General features: G+C 44.2%; 1 protein-coding gene across 1 annotated transcript in view; it reads right to left on the bottom strand.

Moving 5' to 3' along the window:
- Positions 1-1,038: 1,038 nt before the first annotated feature.
- LOC144755985 (keratin, type I cytoskeletal 19-like) overlaps positions 1,039-17,154 on the bottom strand; it is a 31,807-nt gene continuing 15,691 nt past the window's right edge. Inside the window, exons 7-8 of the mRNA XM_078645455.1 lie at positions 4,715-4,740; positions 1,039-1,633 (exon numbers count right to left, since the gene is read on the bottom strand). Coding sequence (XP_078501581.1) covers positions 1,536-1,633; positions 4,715-4,740 — 124 coding nt within the window. The 3' untranslated portion in view covers positions 1,039-1,535. The remainder of the gene's footprint in view (positions 1,634-4,714; positions 4,741-17,154) is intronic.

Genomic DNA, 17,154 nt, shown 5'->3' with positions numbered 1-17,154 from the left:
TCGGGGTACCACACGGGTGGATGGCGTCCCCCCACTTATTTTACCGGGTGGACGCCGTCCTCCCTGCCAAACAGCTGGACTTCACTCTTTGCCCTTCCTGGGACGAGATCGGAACTCACAGGATGCTGCACTCACGCTGGCTTCGCAGATGCAATCGCATCTAAAGGGTGAGCAAGGGGAGGCAATGAGCCCAATGGTGCAAGCCACCTTTCGTGATGTCACATCCTGTTGTGACGTCACTTCCGGTGACTTCTTTTTTTAGGACTTGTGCCCTGGGAGGGGCTAGCAACAGCCAGTGATGCTCAGGCAGCCAAGGTGGGGATGAGTGGAGTGTGATCCACAGTACAGAATGCTGTAGAGTGAGGGTAGATGAGCAGATGTGGTGGAAGGAGTAAATGATGTTAGCAGTAAGAGAGAGAGAGAGAGAGGGCTGCCCTATGGAGTGAGGAGCACAGGACCCCACTAGAGAGGATGAGGTAGCTTATCTGTGGTGAGAAAAAGACATATTTTCTAGCAGGTGTAGGACTTCTGCATGATTCAAATATTTTAGGAAGGGGCTTAGGTGGAGGGAGGAGATGCAGACAAGGGACTGATGGCTTGTGAAATGAAAGTGTCAGATGGACCACATAAAACATTGGAAGGCAGAGGTCTACGTTATGTGGGTTAAGAGACCAGGAAGTTGTGCCAGGAGGATTGTAGCAAGGGTGGTGCTTGTAAAACTCAAATGCCTTGGATTCTGTGATTTGCACCACCTGCGGACAAGTGAGCATCATTTTCAGTTCTCAGAAAGCAGGTTTAGGGTGCTCAGGGGTTGGGGGAAGGTGGAAGATTAAGCAAAGGTCTTTAGGCTGTAGTGAGAATCAGTCGCCTTTTATAGGGTGTAACTTTAATGGTGGCACCACATTATCATAAAGTTCAGTACATTTATTTCACAGACTAGGGACATGCAGAAATAATGCACCGTGTGAGAACAACCATGAGACGATTAACATATCTATGCAGGAGACACTTGGCGACAGAAATTGACACAAGACACTGTTGTGCAACAGTCAGATGTGATCGTTTATTAAACCGGCTGAAGATGCGGTGTAGGTCCAGGTTACATGTAGGTGGGAATCTGGATTGCGCATGACAGAGACAGACGAAGCGGTGGAGACCTATGGAAGATGGTTAGCCGCTGCCTCGTGATGGGGTCAGTCCAATGTTCAGAGGCACAAGATGAACGTCAGTGTTTGAGCTATGTCAGCTCATCCTTTTGCTTCTCTTCAATAGACAAAAAGCCAAGAATTATTAAACTGCAGAGATGCATTATGCTGTGTTTGGCTACCCCATCTTTAGACAGACAAGAAAGAAGAAGATGGAAACAACTCTCTGGGAAGGACCCATTTTAGAGGATCTCTGGTGATCTCTTACGGGGTGTGGCTGGACTATTTGTAGGGTTTGGGATTGCTCGGTGATGGACAACTGTGGTCTTCATCCAGTGATGTGCCCAGGGTTTGCCAGCTTGGGTCCTTCAAGATCTCTTCCTGTTTCCCTCAGTAGGCAGATTTGTGGAGTTTCTCGTGGGAAGAAACAACCTTCCCATCCAAGGTCTCTTCCACGATTGTGCGGACTTGTCGGGTGGTTTGGACCACTGTTGTGAAAAGAGGAAAACATGAACTATTGCTGTAGTATCAGAAACCCAAACACATAGTACATAATAAATACGCCTGAAAGTTTTACAATATTTATTCTGACATGTCAATCTGCATTTATCCTAGTTTCTTATTATTTCGGAATTTTTCGATATGTTGTTTTGACGGATGGAAAAATTAGCATTTTCAAACCTCTACAGCTATTTAAGGTTATAATTTTAACACGCTGTGCTGCTGATAAAATCCACTACTGTTTGACTTCAAGCCATGATGGACAACATAGTGACACTCAAAAATAAGCCCAGATTTCCGAATGTTCTCGTTTTATTAATGTATACAAAGGAGAAAGAATGAAACCTGCTGTTTTCTGTTTGTGTTTATACAGAAATCCATAAAAATGGATAATAGGAACTTTAGTATTAAAATTTTCCGTGTAATGAGCATTAATAATGTCAAAATACTTAAAGAAATTATGAAGAATATTCCTAAGAAAGAAGGGGCTTATTTACAAGTCCCTTGCGCCACCGGTGCATCACTTTTTGTGACGCACTGGTGGAGCAACCTGCTGCTCCTAAATTTAGGAGGACATGTAAAGCCACCCTGAATGTCCCCTTGTAATTATGTCCCCTTTACACACAACACATTTCTGCACATAAACAATCATCTCCCTCAGGGTAGACACCCTTGCACCATTGGGTGCCTGCGTCGGCGCATGGCAGCAAATTGTGCGCCTGCGCAGGGGAGAGCAAAGGGATCCGATATATTGTTGTAGATAGGATGCATTCCTGTGCTTTGGAATTAACGCAGTGCGGGACAGCCACATGAATTGTGGCACCGCACTTTATTAATTCCTTGTAAATGAGGCCCGAAGTGTGCAAAAATGATTGCCTTGGGTACAGTGGTTAATTTGTAAAATAAATAAATGCCGGGCGTTCGTCAGGAGGCCGCTAGCACCAGCCCATTTCTCCTGTTAGCTCTGCCTAAAACAGGAGCAACGACTAACCATGAAAGTTGAGACAGGATGTAGGGTAATGGCCAGAGCCGCTGACTTCAGAGCTGGGAAACCAGGTTTGAGTTTCGGTGTCGGCTCAACATCCTGTGATTCTGGGCAAATCACTTAACCTACCCTTAAATTAATGTGTCCTTAACTGGTGCTCATGAAAAGCGCCAGTGTTGATGATTACGTTCCTGTACTGAGCACCGGAAACCACAGTCTCAAATTAAGCAGTGTTTGGCTATTTACCATAATGGCCATGCTTAGATCCACTGAAGTCATTATCTGAATACCTCATGATTGTGAAGAATGGGTAATGCTCAAGGACAGCAGTGTAGCCCGGTATCTACCATGTTCTCTAAGTTATAAAATGTGTATGTGCACATGCAACAATAATATTGGAAAGAAAGAGCGACCAACATATTTTTGTATTACATAGACTCATTGCATATAGACCCTCAACCGTTATTGATTTCAGGCATGCAGCCAAAATGCCATATTTGTTACTTTCGAAAGCTTTGCAATTTGTCAAAAAGGGCTAAAAGAATCTCAGTATATTGCACCACATCATTTTGCATTGCACATGCCCCGTCCTCCTTTTAACTAGCCTGAATGACAACCTGGTGGCAATACTGCTTATCTGGTGCCCACCACAGGCACTAGAATCCTCATGGTAGATCATGATCCTGAAAAATGTAGTTCAACATTGATCTTTATGGGCCAGAATAATGGCAAACTTTCAAGCTATCAGCATTAGATAAATGTATGTACAATACATCCAAATGGGAATCATTTAAACAGTCAGTAGTCATCCTTTTCGGGGACTTATTTTTATTTACTTGGTAAACAGATCTATCCCAACATTGGGGATCTGATGCTAAGAGTAGAAAACAACATTCTCATTATGCTCTCATAGTGTGTACAAAACAACATGTTCTACAGACTTGTGGTTTCAATAGAGCAACGAGGACACAGCAGTGTTCAATGGACTGTTTATGACACCAGTTGTAACATGTATTCTTTTGTCTTGTTAGTTATTTGTTCTGTAAAATCAACATGGCAATATTGTGGGAGAAGCAACACAGCGTCTTATTCAGTGGAACAATCAATATAGAAGAACCAGTATATCATGTAGAGAACCAAAAGAATTTATATGAGATGCCAAAAACAGCCAAACATTACGACCCTTGCAAGAGAAGGCTAAAATAAACAGAAAGATATCAACTATAAGTTTAAGAGGGAAAAAATATATTTGCCATTTTAAGTCACCAACAATTCAAGGTAGAGAGGCCCAAACTGCACAAACAACAGAAAAAAGATAAACACAAATGCAGTGGTTCCTGGATACTCTTGGTAAAATCACAAAATGTGAATTTAAAGTAGGGTTACCAACCAAATCCATTCTGGGAGTCCTTAGTCCTTGTTCTCACCAATGAACGGTGTCTACTAAATGTTGAAAGGAAAGCATACACTAGAAGATGGTGTTGCCAGCGACCAGGAGTCAGCCGGTAACCTTTTAACAGGGAAAAACCAAACATACTTATCGGGAGAATAAAAGCTTTTCTCCTTCTAAAGGGGAGCTACAATCCCTCTGTATGATTGAAAACATCTGAACTTGTCCATTAAACTCAATCCAGACTATAAGAGAGCTAAATGTGTCCCATGTCAGGCGTCATCAGCTCACCCAGTCCTGTTTTTGCTTTACATTCTTATACTTGAATCTTACATTCAGCACAGGAAAAAATATTAAAGGTACCAAAATTCAATGGGAAACTAAAAACTCGGTGAACTCTTCACTCCAAAATATCCCTTTATCAATTACCTAAACAATAATTTAATAAACTCACAAAGAGATCCAAATTCTACACATAAATGAGCCAGGGAGTCTTTTTAACAGAGGAAGTATTCCATTCCCTGTGGTTAACAGGCTACAGTCTTTCAAAACCCTTTGTCCTTTGTCCTTTGGTCTGTGTGCCAAGATCGTGAAGGGAATGTTCCCTCCATAGAGAATGTTGGATCCAGTTTACATAATAATAATTATTAGGAAAAAACTATTAACGACTTAAGTATGGTGAAAATCCCTTACCATCTTTGGTAGTCCTGGACGAGAGCCTAGAAGGAGAGAGAATTTGTGAAACATTAGAAATGAGACTGTGTAGGCGAAAGACATAATAGATTCATTGTGGAAAACACAGACACTGAGATAGTACTGCAGACACAGCGGTAATTAAAGGACGTCGGTTTCCAACTGGAGTCCAACATATATTTCATAACAAGACCAAAGACCATTTTCATGTATGCAGTCGCCACGACTATGAGAGGTTTACGGCTGGAGGCCACGGTGTATTTGCAATGGCTGCTAAGAAATGGGATAACTTTTCACTCCGTATCAGAAAAATTGACCACCATTGGGCCTTGAAAGTGTTACTAACAACACACATATTCCCTGCTTTGCCTCCATTTCTAAATTTCACCAGACTGCTAAGCAAGTTGAGACATATTATGTCTGGTTAATTTGTGGGTTATACTTTCTGCTTCTGATGGGTTTCTGCAGGTAAGTGTGGGCTGCAATTTTTGGAATGTGCCCTCAAAGCAGTAGGGTGATGTTGAGTCTGAACACCTATGGTAGATGGTTGCACTCTTTGTTAGGTCTCTGCTTAGCCCAATTGCTTTTTGTTTGCCGATGGAGTGAGAAATTCCTGAAGCCTTCATACTTGTCTACCAGGATCTCACTGAATCCTATCATTTTTCCTACATTTGCCTCAGTTATGGCTAAAATATGCCAGTGTTCAGACAAAGGTCTAGCTAACTAGAAGCTATCTTTCAATTTATGTTACCTTATATACCAGTACTCAAAGATTTTAAATGTGCAAAAGTGTGTTGTTGAGAATATTTCAAGCAAAAAAGTTGTGATGGAGTCTAGGATGAATACATTATAATACATTATTTAAATCCTGTTCTGTAACCCCTCCTACCTCAGCTTTAAAAGAGACCTTAAACATCACCTTCTCAATAAATACTGGGGTCCTTAACCTCCCCTCTGACCTTACATATCACCCTGTTTACTCTCACCTTGCCCCTCTTTTTTCTCCACCCCGTCTCCTACCCTTACCTCCAGCCCTTCCTATAATCTTTCTCCTTCGATACTCTCTCCACTGCCCTAATTTGTTCTCACCCACTTATATTAACTAATTGTTCATTACCCACAAATACGCCCAATTTTTTTTGTCCCCCCCTTTTACTAAATTTGTGAGCTCTACCTGCGTTTTTTGTTAATGTGGTAAAATCACTTTTCTTGGTTGCCTCCACTTATGTAAAGTGTATTTTTGCCCCTTTTTAACTTAATATGTATTATTCTTGCCTGTTTTGTGTTTACTCGATGAACAACTATTTTTCGTGTACTGCTACTGATCATGTAAAGCGCTCTGATACCCCCGGGTCTAGCCAGCGCTATATAAGACCTTTCAAATAAATAAAAAAAATAATGAGATTGCTTTATCCTATCGTTCATGTGTGGCCAAGGCACAAATTCAGTCTATCTAGACAAAAGATTCAGCCAGACATTAAACAGGAATTTAGGCATCCTATCCATTCCCCGGCTTGTCTTGTATTTGCACGATGAAAGACATCTCTATCCGCAACTATTAACGTATCACTCATTGCTTTTGTGTTTCCCTGGCGGAGAGGCTTCATTGTAATTGTGGTTGTTTTTGGATCACTGCCATTTATTTATCTTTGTCTGCGGCATGAAAAGTCTGTTACCTCGTTGGACTGTCTGGGACAGTTTGTTCATCTGTGTGGGTGTTCCCAAAGATGGAATAGTGAGACCCAAACCAGTGTTCATGAGTCTACTCTGCCCTCCAGAGACCCATAAGAACCGGAAAATTAGTTGGGAGCCTTATGTGACAGGCACTGCGAATTGGCCTCATGTGCTAAAGAAGCATCTTGTAGTATTACACTGAAACGTCTGCTCTTTTATGGGCGGAATGCTCTACCATTGGTAGGAATATGGAGCACCGCTGGATTCAGAAACCTTTATTTGGGATTTAGGCTTTTCCCTAATGAGTGAGCCTGAATGCCTCTGAAAGCCCAGCAGAACTTTTGCAAAGATGGTCCCAATTTAGGCTACCTGTGATGGACCCTGTCCTGGTCATCCTAACCTTTAAGAGGCAACTGTAAGCCAGGATGTTCCTCAATTTAACAGAGACAGTTAGTGCCTGGGTCAAACTGGAATTCGGGCTTGGAGATGGAGATGGAAGGCTCTGGCTCTGTTTCAAGGCATCCCTTATTCAGCCTATGTTACATGGACGCCTGAGGAACACTTACTCAGGAAATTGGGTAACGTTAAAGGTAAATAATAGTTAGGTTTGATGCATGCATTGAGAAAATGCCAATGTTTTGCATATATTCAGCTAGATTTGTTTTCAGTGATGAGATAAAATAGGCTCAGGTGAAGGAGATTGGATAAGGGACCACTCACTGGGAAGTGGAGTGTTTCTCCTACCTTCCTCCACCTCCAGAGTTACCAAATGCATTCTTATATAGAAACGGATCTGCACCCAAAATAATAACTTTACACGGAGACAATCCCCTCCTGCAGCAAAGCAGAAGTAAACTGCAATGCAATGCAATGTTGGTGTCCCACTACAGCTTTTTGTCATGGCTGAGATAGGAGGTTGGAAAGAAACATCTAAGCCATGTGAGCTGAAACTAGGTACAAATATGTTGAGCATCCTGAGAAACGGAGACTTTGACCCAAAAACAGCAGAGATCTGCCTATTGTGCAGAGAGTCCAGTTTAAGGTACTCTGTATCGTTTATAGGGCAGCACATAAAATGGGGCCTAAGCTTTTACAGAGGAAATTCTTATGGTACTCTCCAGCTAGAAGCCTGCATTCCTCTTCAGCCAGTCTGATATGCAATCCCCATGTCAATAAAGCTCGACTGGGGGGCAGATCATTTTGTTTTGTAGCTTCCCGACTCTGGAATACTTTGCCAATTGAGATTAGACAAATGGACACTCTGTCACACTTCAAGAAGGAATTGAAAACTAGACTCTTTCCTAGAGATTAATCCTCAGCCCTGTTCTTCAAGCTCAGTTACATACAGTGTCTATTTTTGGTAATCCCAGTGCCAGGATACCCGTTGGGTGGCAGCCGCGCTATAAAAGTGTCCCTTACATTACAGTGGCCATTTACACTTGAGAGAGCACAAGTTTGAGAAAAAATGTATAAGTACACCATATTTACAAGCACGTAGTTAGTTTAAACATGTTTTGCACCCGAGTGTTTTATATCCAGGAGTGAAATATACAGAGTGTTTTATATTCAATGGTGAAATGTATAGAATGTTAAGTAGAGTAACTATAATTATAACGGTGTGAGATTAAAGTAGAAATGTTGGAATATATGTGAAAACCTCATGTTCTCATGTTAAAAGAGTCATGTCCGAATTTAATGTAACTTTGAAATCCAGTATAATGTGTAGGCCTTAGGGCAATTCACAGCAAACCTGAACGTGCTGCTAAAATAATGCGAGATGAGGTGACGTGGTTCTTTCAACTGTATTATTGAACTTAGGGTTAAAAGTATAGGCTTTATAGATGTGTTATTTTAGAAACGTATGCTAGTTAAGAATGTTTGCTGTTTAAATCAAGTTAACGTTTTAAGAGTGCAGGGACCTGCTGCATGTAAATCAAGTAGGCCTGAGTAGATAATGTCATGTCGTTTAAATCGTCATGTGCTCGTTAGGGAAGAGGTCGAGGGGTGTCCAGCACAGAGCTTTGAGAGTGTTTTACGACTTAAGATATGGTGGAGTCTGGAATTTGAGGCCCACTGCAGGACGAACTGTATGCAGGTGCGAGGGTCCTAATCAGCTCGAATGAAAGGGACTTTGTTCAGTGGCGCCTTGCGCAGGCATGGAGGAGTTTCCAGGAATTTCAGGGGGTATCGGCGCACTGGAGAAGAAGCCTGGGAACCAAGGCCAACTTTAACGAGGGTCTTCAAGAGTACCATCATGGAGTTTGCCGCGCACAGAGATACCACGTGAGGGGCGTCCCAAGGGGCGTTTCTGTTGAAAATGTGATTTGGTATTAGGGAAAGAGACCCGGGAGGAGAGCAGGGCAGATGATTTTGGGAGCCTAAGGAAGCGGATGGGTAGGCAGATAGGCTGATCAGGAGAGACCCATTATCAGAGAAGAGACAAAGAGAAGTGCGTGATCTTCTTAGGAAGTCACCACAGCTGACACCTAGAGGGGTAAAGATCTTGTTAAGTAGGGATGTCATTTAGTATAGTGTAGGGACAGACTAACCTTAATTTTCTTTTCTGTAATGACTTTGAGGTTGCAACTTGTATCCATTTTGACAACCCTTATGGTTTTTGAGATTGTACTTATTATTTTGTTTTTCAGACTTAGATTACTCAAGAAGTTCATGTTTATAGTGATACCAATTTACCTTTTGAATCTCATTTTGAGAAGTTTGTACCTTCAGTTATCTTTGACTTTATATTAAATCTTTAAAACTTAAATTTGGTCAGTGGTCATTTAGAGTGGTGTAAGTTCTTAAATTGATTGACTTATTGCAAGATTACCTTTTACTCAATGACAGGTACCAACGATTCAGTCGACTTAGTATGGGATTTGGTAAGGTAACTAGTAACCAGTAATCCCGCGTTAGCAGTTGGTAGCAGAGTGAGGATGGTTATCTTCTTGAGGAAGGTAATCTAGAGAGGTTAGGTTACCCCAAGGCCCCTAGACGTCGAGAGACGAGCAGCGGAAGAATCGTGTGCCGAAAGGTGCAGACGGTGCGAGAAAAGCAGCAGTATCGGAAAGTGAGTATACAAAGGGTCATGCGTGAACAGATTGCGGTGTTTTGTGTTGTATTTGTATTGTAATGTCTTGCGGAGTTGAATGCCTGTAGTGTGAATGAGAGAAGGTTGTGAGCGCGCGCAACCTGGTAAACTGGTAACCTGGTAAACGGGTGAACTGGTGAAATCTTAAGTTCAGGCCAGAGCTTAAGTGGTTTTGGGTGTATCGAACATCCAGGGTAGTTGTCGACCATAGTACGGAGGTCACGAGGTACCATTGACCGCCGTGGATCCAAGATAGGGGGAGTGTAAGAGTGAGTGTATGAGTAACGGACGCTGGTCGAAAGTTACTGTGTGTGAGTAACCTATCGGAGAAGGCGATTGTCTGGAAGTAAACGGAAAGATATTTCGCCAGGTTAAGGTGACAACTACAGAAAGACTGTGGGCGTACAGTCAAGAAAGGTGATCGCTTGGACGGAAGTAATCATTTTTCAGAGTATGAATGGGACGCGTGCATGACCGAGGAGACGAGCTGAGAAAGGAGGGGAACTGCTGCGAAGGGGGACGGGTGACGTCGGCTAGAGCCGCGCTGTAATTGAGCGGTTGGTGTGACGTTAGCTAGAGCCGCGCTCTGGTTGGGCGGCTAGAGTGACGTCGGAGGAAAGTCGCGTACGGATAGGCCAGTTAGTGAGAACGGCGCTGAGATTGGTGGAGTGTCATCAGGAAGTAAACAAACGCGGAGAAAAGAGAAACCATGAAGTGTTTTAAGTGTTTGAAAGGGATTTTTAAACGTAAACGAAGTGAACATTATTACGGGGAAGAGGCTCCGCCAGAGGGTACGCCAGCTCATTATATGGCAACGAATGTGGGGCTGCATACGATATTATGGACTGGGGCTTGGAATAAGCTTATGGAAGGGAATGAGGAAATGCAGTTCCCGAGGTATGGGACGTTTAAGTTAGAGGTGTTACATCGGCTAAAAGCAACCATGTCCTCATTGAAACCCTCGCCCAGACCAACACAGTTTGAGGCCCTTAATGCATGGATTAAGGCTGCACACGACCGAAATTTGAACAGGCGTCAACAAAGGCTGACGCGATCGGTAAGGGCAGTGCGAGATTCCAAATGGGATGAGGAGGAAAGGCGTTGGAGGGTACAGGCTATTGAGGTGGAAAAAATGTATCCGATGAGGGAGGTGGCAGGAGGAGGAGGAAACCTCATGGAAGAAGACGAGAAAAGCGAGTCGGAGGACAATCTGATAAACAGATTGTTAATGGATAGACCACCTCCGAGAGTGGGGTTGATAGAAGATAGAGGGCTCGCAAGGGAAGATGGGAATGACATAGAGGGATATACACCACTCCCTATATCGGAATGGACACCTATCAAAGGCGGAGAAACACCTCCAAACAACACTGTACAGAGTGTAGTGGGAAGGTTTGTAGTGCAGAAAACGCCAACCACCGAAAGGGCTGAGTCTGTGGGATTACCAGACGCTCTTCAAGTGCCTGTTACCATAGGACCCATAGTTTCGATCTATAACCCTGAGAGAGATAGAGGGGAACAACAAAGGCAATTGGATAGGGAAAGGATTGAGATGGAAAGGAGGAATAATGTGACAAATGCATGGAAACAATTGCCAGGATCGGTAACATGGAATACCCCATTAGACACAACTGTCGGTCCCAATTCAGAACAGGGAGGTCCGAGAGGACCAATGGATCTAAGGGGACCACGGCCAAGATCCTATTCAGAGTTAAGAGCTGATTTGAGGGAATGGGACGGGTCCATAGTATCTCCGAGTAACAGGACAAGAACGGAACCAGAGTGGGAAAGCAGGGGTAACGGGACTGTATCTCATTGTGGGGCCAGCGAAAGCAGTCAGGGACGGGAAGGCCAAAGTCAAGAGAATGGAGGGGATGCATGTCCTACAAATCAGAGAGAACAGCCGGAACAAAATACTAGGATTGTAGAATGTGAGGAAATGTCCCGTCTCTGGGGGAAAGGAGGAGATGAGGCGGTACGGGCTTTTCAGAATAGGTTTAGGTGCCTTCATCATACACTCGGGAAAGACGTTCAACATTGGAGAAAGGAGAACAGCGATAGGTCCCGCCACGCCTCGAATAATCAGGAATCACAGGGAAGTAGGGAGGAAAGAGGGAGTAATGGAACATCTTACCCTGCATCCCGTGAAACTAGCCAGGATGGGGAGAGAGGGGCTATGAGGCGTGAAGGAGTGTTTCACCACCCACCCCGAGAAGATGGAAAGGCATGGGACCTAGAGAGATGGGAACAGGGGAGGACTCCCTATAACTCACCAATACCTAAACGTAGATCTCGGAGCTGGGATGGGAGAGATGCGGATGGAGGAGCTAAATTGAGTGTCTTGAAAGCTGAAATTAAGGCAAAAAGGCTTGATGTTACCAGTTTAAAATCAGATGTTGATGAGATAATAGATGGAACATTGCCTTTGGAAAGGATAGAATTGTATGAACAGGATGAGTTATTGTTCATGGCAAAGGATATTACTAGGAAAGCTAGAGCGTTTCATGAGAAACTGACTGATTTGGCAGATAGATATGCCGTGGATTTGTCTAGGACAAGGGCATTGCAGAGTAACCACAGATTACAGTACGCAGACCAGGATCTAGATGAGAAGAGAACTACTGGATTAAAAACACACATAAGAGAGCTGGTATCAGGGATAAGAGTGTGGAGGGAACTGGATAAATGGGAAGAAAGGTGGTCGAAAAAGGGCACGGTTAGACGAAGTGCAAATGTGATGACCCCCGAGGGAAGGGTAATGCATATGGAGGCATTCCCTTTGCGAGAAACAGCAAATGGAAATTATGTACATGTGCCCTGGAGTAGAGGAGACTTAGCTGCATTTACCAACTCATTTCCGAAGTTGCGGGACAATCCAGTAGAGTGGTATAAGCAGGTAGAGAGGTTTGTTAAAATTTCGAAGGTATTGTGGATTGATTTGAACACGTTGTTTGACATCGTGGTCCCATCTGATCCGTGGACCCCTTGTAAGACTAGTGTCGAATGGCCAAATGCTGAACCATTGAGGGATGCTCGAACTAATGGACCATCCGAGATTGTCATGCGAAAGTATGAAAGGGTAATAGCATGGCTGAAAGATAAGGTACCACCACAGGACATAGATTGGGTGAAAATAGACCGAACAAGGCAGGAACCCAAGGAGACAGTTCACGAGTTTTATGAAAGATTATTGAAAACATTCAAGCAATACAGTGGACTAGATGTAATGGATCCCAAAGATATAGGGCAGTTTGTGTCAAAGTTTGTCTTGGGGTTGAGACCTGATATTTGTTTGATGATACAGCAACATTTAATCTGTTGGCAGAACAAACCACTAGATGAGATTTTACGTTATGCGAGGTACTGCAGTGACGAGATAGATTCTAAAGCCAAGAATCTAAAGGAGAAATTGATGGTGGTGCAAATGCAGTCCGCTGGGAAGGGTGGCCAGCAGAAGCAGGGAATGGGACGAAAACCAAACGGTCAGAGCAAAGATAATGAAGAAGGGCAGAGACCTAGGATAGACTTTGCCACTTTAAAGAAAACGACAAAGTGCCATCAGTGTCACCAGGTGGGGCATTGGCGACGCGAGTGTCCCTTTAACCCTGAAAATGGAGAGCTAGAAGTAGAAGAGCAGGTCCAAGAAGTCCCAGTGCAAAAGGTGACAGTCCCAAGTAGTAAGGTGGCCAAAGGGGGGACTTCGGCTCCACGGGCCCAATTCCCACAGCCACCGAAGATAGCAGCTGGGGGAAAGGTCTTTAAACAAATGCCTCTGTTTGTCGAGGAAGAAAAGTGTTATTACATTGATCCATTGACAGGACAACGGGTGAGCAATGAAGAGGATTGTACCCTCGGGGCAGTTCTAGAAGTGGATCAGAGAGGGCCATTTGTTGAGGCAGAAGTGGCAGGGTGTCCCACTACGTTCTTAGTGGACACTGGGGCTACTCGTTCGACTCTGAGATCAGCGGTGGTTCCAGACTTGCCAATGTCAGGGGAAACAATTCAGGTGGTAGGAGTCGCAAATAAAAGAATGACCAGTCCCTTGACCGAACCAGTGTCTGTGAAGATAGGAAACCATATGAACGAACATCAGTTTGTGGTTTGTGACTCGAGTCCGGTATGTCTGTTAGGAAGGGATTTGTTGTGCAAACTGAATTGCACCATATACTGCACCCCGCAAGGAGTGGAGGTACAGACTACCGACGAAGATGCTACTTTTAAGGTGGCCAATTCAAAATCTTGTGTAGAACTATATCCTACTCTGACAATAGAAGATCTTCCCCAAGACCTACGAGATGCAGTGGCGTCAGAAGTATGGGATTTCACAGGAGAGGAAATAGGATTGATTAAGGGGGTAGAGCCGGTAAAAATATTGGTAAAACCAAATGTTGAGTTTCCAAGAACGCCTCAATACAAATTGTCACAGGAAACGATTGCAGGAATAAAGCCTGTGATCGAGTCAATGATACAACAGGGAATATTGAAAGAAATCGTGGGTAGTCCTTGTAACTCCCCGATTATGGGTTTGCAGAAACCTAGTGGGAAATTCAGGATAGTACAGGATTTACGAAAGATTAACAACATAGTTGTTTCATGTTGTCCCGTGGTACCGAATCCTTCAGTGATACTGTTTCAAATACCATGTCAAGCAGAATGGTTCACAGTGATAGATCTTTGTCAGGCTTTCTTTTCAATCCCATTGGATGAAGAGAGCAGGTATCTTTTTGCTTTTAAAATGGAAGATCGCGTTTTAACATGGTGTCGAATCCCACAAGGATTCACAGACAGCCCATCCATCTTTAATCAGTTGCTGAAAAAGAATCTTGAGAATCTAGTACTGCCACAGAATTCGGTTCTGGTACAGTACATAGATGACCTACTTGTTGCGTCAGAAACAGAGGAAGCTTGTAAAGCAGACTCAATTGCCTTACTGAACCATTTAGCTGAAAATGGACATAAGGTATCTCCGAGCAAGTTGCAGTATTGTCTGACAGAAGTACAGTATCTAGGGCACAGGTTAGAAAAAGGGAAACGTAAGGTGTCCCCAGAGAGGATCGAGGCGATAATGAAAAGGAATGCGCCTACAACACAGAGAGAAGTTAGAATGTTCCTAGGAATGGTGGGTTACTGCCGACAGTGGATAGTTAACTTTTCACTGAAAGCAAAGCCCTTACAGAAACTGACGCACAAGGAGGTGAGTGATCCGGTACCATGGGATGAAGAATGTCTAGTGGCGTTTTTACAGCTGAGAGACGATTTGTGTCGTGCCCCAGCTTTGGGAATGCCCGATTACGAGAAGTCATTTTCACTCTATTGCTGTGAGAGAGAGGGATGTGCTTTGTCAGTCTTGGCACAGACCCACGGAAATGCCCGTAGACCAGTTGCATATTTTTCGGCTACATTAGATCCAGTAGCCGCAGCGTTGCCCGGATGTCTCAAATCCGTTGCTGCAACGGGTGTCAGCATTGAAAGGAGCGAAAGTATTGTGATGGGACATCCAGTAGTGGTGTATGTACCACATTCAGTTGAATTGCTAATGACCAGGACGAAGACGCAGCATCTGACCAATAGTAGGCTCACGCGCTACGAGCAAGTTATTCTTGCCGCGGAGAACGTGACCCTCAGGAGATGCTCTGTCTTGAATCCTGCTACTTTGATGCCATTACCTACTGTAATAGAAGGCGAAGGATGTGAAGACCACGATTGCCTTGATGTGACTGAACTATGCACGAAACCCAGACCAGATATTGTGGATGAGCCATTGTCTGACCCCGATGAAATTTATTTTGTTGATGGCTCATGTTTAAGAGACGATACTGGTCGGTTGAGAGCAGCTTATGCTGTTTGTACTATTACTGGAGTTGTGGAAGCCGCTTGCCTGGAAGGAGTACATTCCGCACAGGTAGCAGAAATTATTGCCCTAACTCGTGCCTGCATAGCAGGAAACGGAAAGAGAGTCACCATCTACACGGACAGCCAATATGGTTTCGGTGTGGTTCATGATTTCGGGCAGTTGTGGTCTCAGAGGGGTTACATGACCTCCTCTGGTTCGCCCATTCGAAATGAAGAATTTGTGCGGCTGTTGTTAGAAGCATTGCAAGGTCCAGTTGACATCGCAATAGTAAAATGTGTAGCTCATACTAAGAATACAGATTTTGTGTCACAAGGCAATAGATACGCTGATGAAGTCGCACGTTACTGTGCGGAACAAAATTATTCTTTCTCAAAGGTGGAAATAGAAGGTGCAGAAGAAAGGACAGAATTAAGCATGATGTTAGAGACCGTGGATTCCTGGGAAGATTTGAGGGTAATGCAGGAGAATGCACCAGAAACTGAGAAAAGGGCATGGGAAACCGCAGGTTGTGTGCGAAGTGAAATGGATTTTTGGGTTTCAGCAGATGGGAGAGCTGTGTTACCTGAAGAATTAGCTAATCCCATGGCAAGAGAAATACATGGTCCAGTACATCTAGGAAGGGATGCTATGATGAGAGTGTTTAGGCAGACCTGGTATTGCCCTAAATTTAGGATAGCAGCAGAATCAGTATGTAAGCGATGTGTTACCTGCCAACAACTGAACGTAGGCAAACGAACACCAGTCACACTGAGTCACATTGGGAGGTCTGGGGGGCCTTTCAATAGAATGCAATTAGATTTCATCGAAATGCCAAGAGTCAATCGCCTTAGGTATGTGTTGGTGATTGTATACGTATTTTCCAGATGGGTTGAAGCGTACCCTACACGTAGGTGCGATACACTCACAGTGGCTAAATTGTTGCTCAGGGAGTTGATACCGCGCTTCGGGGTGCCTGCCTCTTTGGAATCTGACAGAGGAAAACATTTTAACAGCGAAATAGTGAAGATGTTGTGCTCCACATTGAATATCGATCAAAAGCTGCATTGTAGTTATCGACCAGAAGCTTCAGGAATTGTGGAACAAGTGAACGGCACTTTGAAGAATAGATTGGCTAAAGTAGTGGCATCCACATCCTTGAGTTGGCCAGATGCTCTTCCTTTAGTGCTCATGAGCATGCGCAGCACACCTGACAGGAGGACAGGTCTCTCTCCCCACGAGATCCTGATGGGGAGGGCCATGAGACTTCCTACAGTTCCAACTACTGCCCTATTGAATATTACAGATGATCTGATCTTGGATTATTGTAAAGGACTGTCTGACGCCATCCATTCTGTGTCCCTTCAGGTGCATGCAGTTGAAGTTCCAGCATCGAGGAACCTGTGTCATGATCTGAACCCAGGGGACTGGGTCTTGGTTAAAAAACACGTCCGGAAGAACTGCCTAGATGTTCGCTGGCGTGGGCCCTTTCAGGTAATCCTGATAACGAACACCGCGGTGAAGTGCGGGGGGCTGCCAAATTGGATCCATGCATCCCATACTCGAAGAGTTCCAGCACCTCTAGAAGGAACAGCTCCCATCCCAGACGAAAGCCCGGAAGTGGAAGAAGAGTCGCAAGAAGGGATTGAGGCAGCTGAGGGGGTGTCGGAAGAAGTTGGGAACGCAACGGATTCAGAAGAAGAGCGAAGGCAGGACGGCAGTGAGACGGAAGACGCAACTGAAGGAGAGAGCAGAAGTGAATACGACTCAGACTCAGATCCGTATCAGAGCGACCAAGAACCAAGTGAGAGGACAAGGAATAGGAGAATAAGGCTTGGAGCTGCC

This window comes from Lissotriton helveticus, chromosome 5_1 (assembly GCF_964261635.1).
Source record: "Lissotriton helveticus chromosome 5_1, aLisHel1.1, whole genome shotgun sequence".
NCBI lineage: Eukaryota > Metazoa > Chordata > Amphibia > Caudata > Salamandridae > Lissotriton > Lissotriton helveticus.
The sequence above is the reverse complement of the archived record's forward strand: the minus strand, read 5'-3'. Positions and strand labels throughout refer to the sequence as shown.